This window comes from Spea bombifrons, chromosome 8, assembly GCF_027358695.1.
Source record: "Spea bombifrons isolate aSpeBom1 chromosome 8, aSpeBom1.2.pri, whole genome shotgun sequence".
In the NCBI taxonomy this organism is placed as follows: Eukaryota; Metazoa; Chordata; class Amphibia; order Anura; family Pelobatidae; genus Spea; species Spea bombifrons.
Window position 1 is genome coordinate 623076 of NC_071094.1, and position 11810 is coordinate 634885.

General features: G+C 47.7%; 2 protein-coding genes across 4 annotated transcripts; both read right to left on the bottom strand.

Annotated features, from left to right (window-relative positions):
- Positions 1–4116: 4116 nt before the first annotated feature.
- On the bottom strand, positions 4117–5218 carry LRRC26 (leucine rich repeat containing 26). The gene is made up of 2 exons (XM_053474233.1): positions 4594–5218; positions 4117–4514 (listed from the first exon to the last, which is right to left on the bottom strand). Exons 1-2 carry the CDS (start codon positions 5204–5206, stop codon positions 4210–4212), a joined length of 918 nt encoding a protein of 305 aa, XP_053330208.1. The 5' UTR covers positions 5207–5218; the 3' UTR covers positions 4117–4209.
- Positions 5219–6354: 1136 nt separating this feature from the next.
- Positions 6355–11232, bottom strand: LOC128503505 (macrophage mannose receptor 1-like). Of its 3 annotated transcripts, XM_053473616.1 has the most exons (10): positions 10905–11232; positions 9692–9756; positions 9408–9523; positions 9166–9326; positions 8972–9084; positions 8443–8567; positions 7980–8195; positions 7491–7595; positions 6926–7015; positions 6355–6657 (listed from the first exon to the last, which is right to left on the bottom strand). In XM_053473616.1, the coding sequence occupies exons 1-10, from the start codon at positions 10929–10931 to the stop codon at positions 6512–6514; spliced, it is 1164 nt and encodes a 387-aa protein (XP_053329591.1). In that variant the 5' UTR covers positions 10932–11232; the 3' UTR covers positions 6355–6511. The 3 variants fall into 3 exon arrangements, with proteins under 3 accessions (XP_053329591.1, XP_053329590.1, XP_053329592.1); XM_053473615.1 differs by having other exon boundaries at positions 8972–9326; XM_053473617.1 differs by lacking the exon at positions 7980–8195 and having other exon boundaries at positions 8972–9326.
- Positions 11233–11810: the final 578 nt, after the last annotated feature.

The window sequence follows — 11810 nt, forward strand, 5'->3', positions numbered from 1 at the left end:
GGAGATTTTCGCTATTTTCTGCTATTTTCACCACGGATTCCGCTAGAAATCAGTTTTTTGGTTCTTTTTTCTGGATTTTGTTTTTAAACGGCCCGTTTCGGGATGGTGTCTGCTTTATCTGTTGGACGTTATGTTCAGGTTTGTAACGAGAGATTTTGTTATTATTACTGAGTTAAAACGCGGTAGTTTTGGGATTTGGTATAAAAGTGAGAGAAACGTCTCCCGTTCGCGGTTCCCTGGATCATTCGCCCCCCCCCCCAAATTATTAATAACTGACCTAGGGGTAACTATAAGGGCAGGAGGGGTTCATACTGGGCCCAGTACGGCCAGTTAGAAGCAGCGGATCGGTCAGAACCCTCTTTAGACTGCAAATCCCCTCTCTCCCCCCTGATGCCCCCTCACCTCCCCTGATGCCCCTCTCTCCCCCCCGATGCCCCTCTCTCCCCCCTGATGCCCCTCTTTTCTAGGAGGTCAGAATGTTTGCTGGGTATGAGGGGATCGCAGGGTTCTGCAGCCCTAAAAGCCCCGATAATGTGTATAGAAACAGCCGGAAACGGCTTTATAAATTAAACGGGGTCAATAAACCCCACCCACTTCTTCTAAATGCCCCACTCAGTTACACGAATAACCCCGCCCCCAGTCACGCCTCTAACCACACACCCTAAAAGTGCCCCCCTGGCTGTGTCACATGTTGGGGGTCTGTTATTGTGACCCATTTGAAAGTCGCTGAATCAGGAGACGGCTTCCTCGCTTTATATCAGCAAAAACGTTTAACATGGAAAATAATCTCCCGCCAACTATATATACACAAACATACACACATACATCATATATACATCATATATACATCACACATACATATACATCATATATACATCACACATACATATACATCATATATACATCATATATACATCACACATACATATACATCATATATACATCACACATACATATACATCATATATACATCATATATACATCACACATACATATACATCATATATACATCATATATACATCACACATACATATACATCATATATACATCACACATACATATACATCATATATACATCATATATACATCACACATACATATACATCATATATACATCATATATACATCATATATACATCACACATACATATACATCATATATACATCACACATACATATACATCATATATACATCATATATACATCACACATACATATACATCATATATACATCATATATACATCACACATACATATACATCATATATACATCATATATACATATACATCATATATACATCACACATACATATACATCATATATACATCATATATACATCACACATACATATACATCATATATACATCACACATACATATACATCATATATACATCATATATACATCACACATACATATACATCATATATACATCATATATACATCACACATACATATACATCATATATACATCATATATACATATACATCATATATACATCACACATACATATACATCATATATACATCATATATACATCATATATACATCACACATACATATACATCATATATACATCATATATACATCACACATACATATACATCATATATACATCACACATACATATACATCATATATACATCATATATACATCACACATACATATACATCATATATACATCATATATACATCACACATACATATACATCATATATACATCATATATACATCATATATACATCACACATACATATACATCATATATACATCATATATACATCACACATACATATACATCATATATACATCATATATACATCATATATACATCACACATACATATACATCATATATACATCATATATACATCACACATACATATACATCATATATACATCACACATACATATATATATATATATATATACACACATACATATGCACACATATATATATATATATATATATATACATACAAACATACACCTATATACATCACACACACATACATATATATATACACATCACACATACATATACATCACACATACATATATATATATATATATATATACATACACATACATATACACACAAACATACACATATATACATCATATATACATCACACACATATATATAGATATATATACACATACATCACACATACATATCAAAACACACATGTATAACTGGTATTTTAGCATTTTGTGATATAGCTTATGATGTCATAGACCGCCTCGTATTAATCTTTTTTTCCAGTATATGCCAGGATAATGCTGTTTAAATAAAGGATTTTCTAATAATTAAAAAAAACCTCAACCTCTGTTTTCTGTATATTTCATGTAAATCAGGATATACTTTATAAATATGTATTTACACACATGTACACGCACACACACATTTATATATACATATACATATAACACTCACATATTTATATCAAACACACACATACATCACACACATATAAATCACACACACATATACATCACATCACACACATATATCACACACACACACTTATCACACATCACACACACATACATCACACACATATACATCACACACACACATATATCGCACACACACATATATCACAAACATACATCACACACACATATACATCACATCACACACATATATCACACATCACACACACATACATCACACACATATATATCACACACACACATATACATCACATCACACACATACATCACACACATATAAATCACACACACATATACATCACATCACACACATATATCACACACACATACATCACACACATATACATCACACACACACATATATCACACACACACATATATCACAAACATACATCACACACACATATACATCACATCACACACATATATCACACATCACACACACATACATCACACACATATATATCACACACACACATATACATCACATCACACACATATATATCACACACACACATATACATCACATCACACACATATATCACACACACACACTTATCACACATTTCACACACACATACATCACACACACATATCACACACATGTATAACTGGTAATTTAGCATTTTGTGATATAGCTTATGATGTCATAGACCGCCTCGTATTAATCTTTTTTTTCCAGTATATGGCAGGAAAATGCTGTTTAAATAAAGGATTTTCTAATAATTAAATAACTAAACGCGTGTTTTCTGTCTATTTCCTGTAAATCAGAATAAATGATGGAATTCGATTATTTTAATACAGAATGAGTGGAATGAGCCGCAGAAACCCCGCAGATTATTTCATATAAACACGCCGTCTATTACTGAGAAGCTGCAGTCCATGCCCAACGGGAATTGGGGAAGAAAACAATAATATCAGAGCCGCAGGACGGCCGTATCCATTACTTTTATTTTCAAGAGAAGTTTTGCGGGAACATCAACGAAAAAACAATGAAAAGCGTTATTCTGCCGTAGATTCAGCCGATCGTTGGCTCCTAGCACTGATTTCTCACAACGGCTGGACAACCATGGCTTGGGTAGAGATGGACGATTGGTTGGGTAGAGATGGACGATTGGTTGGGTAGAGATAGACGATTGGTTGGGTAGAGATGGACGATTGGTTGGGTAGAGATAGACGATTGGTTGGGTAGAGATGGACGATTGGTTGGGTAGAGATAGACGATTGGTTGGGTAGAGATGGACGATTGGTTGGGTAGAGATGGACGATTGGTTGGGTAGAGATGGACGATTGGTTGGGTAGAGATGGACGATTGGTTGGGTAGAGATGGACGATTGGTTGGGTAGAGATAGATGATTGGTTGGGTAGAGATGGACGATTGGTTGGGTAGAGATGGACGATTGGTTGGGTAGAGATGGACAACTGGTTGGGTAGAGATGGATGATTGGTTGGGTAGAGATGGATGACTGGTTGGGTAGAGATGGACGATTGGTTGGGTAGAGATGGACGATTGGTTGGGTAGAGATGGACGATTGGTTGGGTAGAGATGGACGATTGGTTGGGTAGAGATGGATGATTGGTTGAGTAGAGATAAACGATTGGTTGGGTAGAGATGGACGACTGGTTGGGTAGAGATGGACGATTGGTTGGGTAGAGATCGATAAAGCCTTGGGTAGAGATGGACGATTGGTTGGGTAGAGATGGACGATTGGTTGGGTAGAGATGTTGGGACAGACCAGGGCTGGTATCGCTATATGGCACTGACCTGCGAATGGTTAGCGATAACAATGCTGTCTCCAACAAGTAGGGGCTTCTTTTTGAACACGTGAGGCTTCTGGTCATTTCTGGCCTGATGCCGTTTATAGAAAACCACCAGAAAAGCGGTTGCGTAGCACAGAAGAACACTGCAGAAGCAGAGAGCAAGACCGACAAGCAGAATATACGGGTATTTATCGGGGGTGAAGTTCCAGCAGCCCCGGAACCATTCCTGAGTTATCTCCATGACGGGGAACCGGTCAAGGGGTTTCGGGGTCTCACACAGGGTCCTCTCATTTTCTGAAAGACAAATATGAATGATATTCTCTTTTTGCTACAATGTTGGAATTTAGGCAAACGTCGCATTGAACTCCTTTACCTTTCATTTTTGAGGCATTTTCAACCATCCATGATAGCAGATTTTGGATCTGACAGTTACAGTCCCACGGGTTCCCGTCCAGTCTCAGCTCTCTCAGGGACGGGGCGTTCTTCAGCAACCTCCAGTTAAGGCCAACGAGGATATTATTGTGTAAATAAAGACTTTGTAGACGTACTAAAGCTTCCAGCGTGCTTCCAGACAACGTGGATATCATGTTATTTCCCAGATTTAAGGTGGTCAGCCCGGACAGGGGCGTGAAGACCTCTGGGCTGATGGACGTCAGGTGGTTCCCGCTGAGGTCCAGGTGGGCCAGGTGGTGGAGATGTTGGAAGGCATGGCGGCTGATGTCCTCAATCATGTTGTTACTCAAATCCAAATGGACGAGGTTTGGGCAGCGGGAGAAGGCTAAGGATCTTAAACCGGATAAGTTGTTGTCGGCCAGAATTAAGGTGTCGGTGTCCTCATCTAGATTTTCCGGAACAAAGTGAAAGAGTTTTCCTCTGCAATCGGTTTGTCCTCTGGAACAGTTGCAGACGTCGGGACATCCAGAAACGTAGAGGCTCTTTAGAGCTAAAACAGTCAAAAAGAACCATTTCCTCACAAAAGGCTTCATCTCCTTCCATCCAAAGAAATCGTAAAAATTGGGCTAAAAATTAACTTTCAATTGAAGCTTTCAGCAGAGGCCGAGCGGCGAGAGTCTTCTCCTCACCCAATCCCGTGCTGGGGGTCCCAGCCACGCCGCGGTCTTTAAAACCGAGGCAGATACTGAATATTTTGGTAAACGCGTCCCGGACTCGGCCTTTTCTGTCTTACGCTTCTTGTCAAAACTCTCCTTTCCTCCTTAAACAAACAGCACATGACGGGTCGGTAAATATTCACGCGGATTAATCAGGAGATTCCTTCATTGTTCTGCTGCGGACAAACACGGCTTTGTCCCAAGTAAAAAGTCACTGGGTGAGGAGCCCGGGGGCCGGGACGGCGTGGGGGGCCGGTAAGGCGTGGGGGCCGGGAGGGCGCGAGGGGCCAGGATGGCGTGGGGGGCCGGTATGGCGTGGGGGCCGGTATGGCGTGGGGGCCGGGAGGGCGTGAGGGGCCTGGAGGGCGCGAGGGGCCGTGGAGGGTCATTAATATCTGTGTAGTATGACCGGCGTTTGGATTAAGGAATGCAGGTATTGGGTTTCAGGTGTTATTCGTCGGCTCAGGTATCCGTGGCGATAAAGTTCTGCTCCCTGATCCAGAGGGCGGCCATTATTGGGGTAAACGGAGCAGCGGTGGGCTGGCCCTGGGCATGCAGGGGTCGGCCTCCATGATCCGTCACGTGTCCCCTCATTCACTCACAAAGCTTATTGAGTGAGCACTCGTGGCCTGCTGCTTGGGGTGGGGCAGTGGGAGGAGCATGGGTGGGATTATTGATGTGGTAACAATCACACTGGTGGAGACTCGGCCCCTAGACCAAGCGGTTACAGCAGTTGCTATGGAAACTGCTCTGGATTCAGCATTCTTTTATAAATAGGATCCACGAGTCGAAGAGAGGGAATGGAGCGTGGCCAGTGGCCGGGGGGCAAGCGACGGATCTGCCACCAGAGCTGTTTCCTCAGACGCACAGCGATGAGCACATTGCAGGATTTTTATTTTTTATATATATTTTGCATATTAGTTAAATTAACAAATAACGCATATTTTTCAGTTCTTAGGGTTCACAGTCCTGACACGTCACGGCCACGCAGGGAGACGGACACAGAAACCACGGGAACTCAAAGCCCGGCGGCTCAATAAACATTTAATGTCGGAAATAACTAAAAACCTGAGTAATCAGTGATAACAGCGATAACCCCAACGGGGGCTCGGACCACCTGCGGCGGGGGAAAACCACGCGTAACCCTTTGTGGAGCAGCGCGCCGAGTGGTTACATTGTCAGTCAAGGTGCGTGATAGAGTATACTTCTGGACGCGTCGTGTGGCTCCGTGTCGCCTTCTGCCACGCGCAGCAGGAACCGCCCGGCTTTCTGCTCCATGACTGATATTAGAGAAACCTCGTCGGGGGCCACGATTCCCGCACCTTGATCTGCAAACAAAACATAAAGCTCACGTTATCTTCTGCCTTCCCTGCTAATTACCCCCCTGCCCACTTTATTGCCCCGGCAGGGAGTGTAGAGTCTGATTAAAGGTTAACTGCCCTCCCCGCCTGCAGGAATAGCCCTCCCGTGACATATACGTGGCCCTGCGCTTGAATACTGTGCATGACTGCCTTCCATGACACAAGGGCAATTGGCTCCTCAGCGTTTGGGGTAATGTCTCCTGCAGGGGGGTATCAGGGGCGCTCCACGTCGTACCAGGACACGCCGGGACACACTTGCGGCAATCTTCCTGGAGTTTTTGTTTCAGGCACCATTCGATACAATCCGCCACCGGGACGCCACAAACTAAAACAGAAAGAAGGGGTCAGGGCATCTGTGGCAGCGCCGCCACGTCCCGCACTTACTGCACCCTGCGGGCCGAGCGCAGAGGGTTAATCATTCACCGAGGGAGCGGCCGGCGGCGTCTGCCAACTCTGTGCAAACAGCCCTAACCACGGCCAGCCGTGGAACCCAACCGGCGCACCCTAAATCCACGTTAAGCCTCCGCGTGGCAAAGAGACGCGAACGGGGGGGGGGGTGATGTGCCACGGAACCGCATCCTATCTGGGACCATGAAATGGGGCACGATGATGTTAATACAGCAAGCCTGGCGTGAGCTCGGGGCAGATACGATAATTATCCGTGGCATTTCCTGGGTAATTAAATAATAATCTAAGCATTAAGTGAAACTGATTCCAGGTTTCCGTGGCCGTGGCACTGCTGGGTTCCCTCACCGGCGTTTCCGGACACAGACCTCGATGTGCCCCCCCCACGTTCTTACCTACTCCAAGAGACGTGGCGATGGACCCGCTACAGTGACAGGAAGGGACCACCAAGGGTCTGGGGGGCTTCAGGCACTCATTGCCACTGATGCCGTGAGCACAGACTGCGGGGGCAGAATATACGATGATATCAGCCAATCAGAGCCTCATATACCCGGTAAATTGCCCCTCCATGTACTTTGCTTTCATCCATCTAATTAAAGCCCCACGTCCCGTGGCACGATGTTTGTTAAATTGCCCCCAGTAAACGGAGGCGTTTGACAGGTGGTAGAAACGGATCTATGAAAGAGTCTCTGGGGCACGGAGAACCACCGAATGCCACATCCAACCCCCCACACTACCCTGGGGCTATAACCGGTCAAAGAGACCCTCGTAACAGGAGAGGGGCCGCAGTCCGAGGGACCCCTGTGGGCTTACATTAGAGGAGCCAGATACTTGGGCTTAGGGTAATAAAACGAATGAGCCACGGCTCCGGCGGTTACTCTCACTGTTAGGCCTGTAAGCCGTGGCATTGGGGCTGATCTCCAGCGCCGCTCCGGTGGTGAGCAGGTAGAACTGCGACCCTTTGCTGAGAATGGCGGAGCACAGACTCCTCGGCCGTAGACACGTCTCCTTAGCTGTATTGAGGTCGGACTCAGAAGGGAACGTGGCGGAGAGATCCCCCGGCAGACCACGAGCTGCAACTTCATCGAACCAGTCGGTATCTGGAGAAAGAGCAGAACGGGGGATGTGCAGAATACCCTGGGATGTGGTGCGGGGCAACCTGGGGCAACCTGGGGCATCAGCTAGAAAGAGAATCGTATCCGGTGGCGCTGGGGACGGAGGTCTCTCCGGGGGGGGCGGAGGTCTCGCTGGGGGGGCGGAGGTCTCGCCGGGGGGACTGTCACTAGGGCCCCATCTGGAGGAGTACGAGCCCCTCGTGGGCTCCGGGGCCACACGTCGCACACGCACCCTCTGGGCATTTGCAGATAAACGGCTTCCTTTCGTTGCATTCGCTGTCGGTCAGAATCCGAGCCACGGTGTTAATTTCCACGCAATCCTTTAACCCTCCGTCCGCCATGTCATTCCTCAAATACCTAAATGAAGTAAAACAAAATAACCAAAATGCTCCAAAATAACCAAAATGCTTCAAAATAACCCCAAATAACTAAAACTCCGCAATAACCAAAATGCTCCAAAATAACCAAAACGCTTCAAAATAACCCCAAATAACTAAAACTCCGCAATAACCAAAATGCTCCAAAATAACCAAAATGCTTCAAAATAACCAAAACGCTTCAAAATGAACTTAGAATTAAAGCCCGGACTCTGCTGCCACCTGGTGGCCATTAAACAAACTTCACCCCCAGACCATTAATCCCCTGCCCCGTAACCTGTGCTGGGAATGAAGCCAGTTGTCCCAGTTGTCCCAGCTGTCCCAGTTTCAGTAACTGCCCCCTGCGCTCATTATCTTCCAGATGCTGCCACGGATTGCGCTCACCTGGAAAGCTCTGCGCTGATCTCCTCGCCCGCCGTCCATCTGAACACAGACTCCACGTTCAGGTCATTGAGTCCGGTCCATGCGGACCCTTCAAACATGGAGGAGACGGCATCCTGCAAAAGGCCTAAGGTCAGGGCAGGAGAGGGACCCGCCGGCCGTGCGGAGCGGAGGGGGTTAATCCGTGGCCTGCTCACCATCTCCTCTGCGGACGTGAGATACAGAAGTCGTGTCTCTTTATAACTGTTACAGGTCAGTCGGGCGTCTCGCCAGGTAACCCGCGCTGCGCGCTCCACGTAGTAACAGCTCCCTCGCCAGTGCTGCCATCTGGGACCCGCCGGGCAGCGGATTAACGCACCTTCAGGAAAGAGTTACGCTTTAACCCCCGATCGGTTATTCATTTTAAAAGGAATATTTACTGAGAAAACACAAACTTCACCTTCTTTTCCCTCACAAACGAAGAAGGACGGGACGTGGCAGCCTCTGGAGATCCGCTGCCCTGCCGGTGTGATGACGGGACAGGCTGACGCGGTCAGGACCTCATCGCCCATCAGCCTGCGTGGTAACCGCGCGTTACGAGAATGTCTGCCCCGATCAAAAACTGCCAAGTGTCCACATTTAGTCTGGGCAGTCCCTGTTGGGACCTTCAAGCCCCCCTCTTCCCAAAGTTACAGATCAGCAAAGCCCCTCCCCCAGCCACACCTCTAACCAATGGTTTCCTACCAGTAACCGGTGTTATTGCCGACCGGATCCGGCGACGTGCGCTCAATGACGTTCAGGATCCAGCTCTGGAACATACGGGAACCCATTTAATAATATCTGCCCCCTGACCCGTCAATCAATAAATCCCACCATCCCATCCATCTACCCCTCCATCCCACCTGCCCATCTATCCCTCCATCATCCTACCCGCCCATCTATCCCTCCATCCCATCCATCTACCCCTCTGTCCCACCCATCTACCCCTCCATCCCATCCATCTACCCCTCCATCCCATCCATTTACCCCTCCATCCCATCCATCTACCCCTCCATCCCACCTGCCCATCTATCCCTCCATCATCCTACCCACCCATCTATCCCTCCATCCCATCCCTCCATCTACCCTTCCATCCCATCCATCTACCCCTCCATCCCATCCATTTACCCCTCCATCCCATCCATCTACCCCTCCATCCCACCCACCCATCTATCCCTCCATCATCCTACCCACCCATCTATCCCTCCATCCCATCCATCTACCCCTCTGTCCCACCCATCTACCCCTCCATCCCATCCATCTACCCCTCCATCCCATCCATTTACCCCTCCGTCCCATCCATCTACCCCTCCATCCAACCCATCTACCCCTCCATCCCATCCATCTACCCCTCCATCCAACCCATCTACCCCTCCATCCCACCCACCCATCTATCCCTCCATCATCCTACCCGCCCATCTATCCCTCCATCCCATCCCTCCATCTACCCTTCCATCCCATCCATCTACCCCTCCATCCCATCCATTTACCCCTCCATCCAACCCATCTACCCCTCCATCCCATCCATCTACCCCTCCATCCCACCCACCCATCTATCCCTCCATCATCCTACCCACCCATCTATCCCTCCATCCCATCCATCTACCCCTCTGTCCCACCCATCTACCCCTCCATCCCATCCATTTACCCCTCCGTCCCATCCATCTACCCCTCCATCCAACCCATCTACCCCTCCATCCCATCCATCTACCCCTCCATCCAACCCATCTACCCCTCCATCCCATCCATCTACCCCTCCATCCAACCCATCTACCCCTCCATCCCATCCATTTACCCCTCCATCCCATCCATCTACCCCTCCATCCCATCCATCTACCCCTCCATCCAACCCATTTACCCCTCCATCCCATCCATCTACCCCTCCGTCCCTCCACCCCGGTCCCGCACTCCATCGCACCGTTTCCTGCTCTGTATCCAGACTCATCAGGCCGGTTTCTCGGAATCTCTTGCAGAAAATCTCCGCGTCTCGCCCCGTTTTGGCCGCCGCCGTCTCTATGTAATAACAGCGCCCTCTCCGGAGCCGCCACAGGGTGTTTGGGCACAGAGTGCTGGTCAGCGCTGGGAAGAGAGGACAATCGCTGACGGCAACGCCAGCTGCCCCGGCCGAGGCGGTACGGTAAAGGCAGTCGGTACAGCCGGTGAATGCCGCCGGTAATCCTCACCAAAGTCGCAGTCCTCCAGCCCCTGCGCGGCGCAGCCCTGCGTCCCCTGGCACTGTCCCTGCATTGAATTACACGCCAATCCGCTGAGACACACGGCGCACCGCTGAGCGCATCGGGGTCCAAAAAAGCCCTCTGCGCAGGCTGGAGGAAAAGACCCCATGAAAGTATTTACACCACCAGGATCCCTGATACCCTCCCCACTCGGTTTGTCAGCACCTGCCGGTAACCAGGGCGCCCAGCAGGGTCACATAACATGTGTGGTGTTAGTGTGTGTTATTGTACGGAGTGAGAGTATGTGTGTATACTAAGCATGAGCGTGTATTAGTATTACTGTTAGTGTACGGTGTTAGTGTGAGTGTGAGTGTGTATTGGTGTTTTGTGTCAGTGTGTTAGTGTACGGTGTTAGTGTGCGTGTGTATTGGTGTTTTGTGTCAGTGTGTTAGTGTACGGTGTTAGTGTGAGTGTGCGTGTGTATTGGTGTTTTGTGTCAGTGTGTTAGTGTACGGTGTTAGTGTGAGTGTGCGTGTGTATTGGTGTTTTGTGTCAGTGTGTTAGTGTACGGTGTTAGTGTGCGTGTGTATTGGTGTTTTGTGTCAGTGTGTTAGTGTACGGTGTTAGTGTGAGTGTGCGTGTATTGGTGT

Coding starts and splice junctions, on each gene's coding strand:
- LOC128503505 (XM_053473615.1), bottom strand. CDS start 10,931: ATGAGTCTGGATACAGAGCAGGAAACG. Junction 9,757..10,904: donor TGGATACAGAGCAGGAAACG/GTGCGATGGAGT, acceptor CGTATGTTCCAG/AGCTGGATCCTGAACGTCAT. Junction 9,327..9,407: donor CGTTTGTGAGGGAAAAGAAG/GTGAAGTTTGTG, acceptor TCTTTCCTGAAG/GTGCGTTAATCCGCTGCCCG.
- LRRC26 (XM_053474233.1), bottom strand. CDS start 5,206: ATGAAGCCTTTTGTGAGGAAATGGTTCTTTTTGACTGTTTTAGCTCTA. Junction 4,515..4,593: donor AAATGCCTCAAAAATGAAAG/GTAAAGGAGTTC, acceptor TTTGTCTTTCAG/AAAATGAGAGGACCCTGTGT.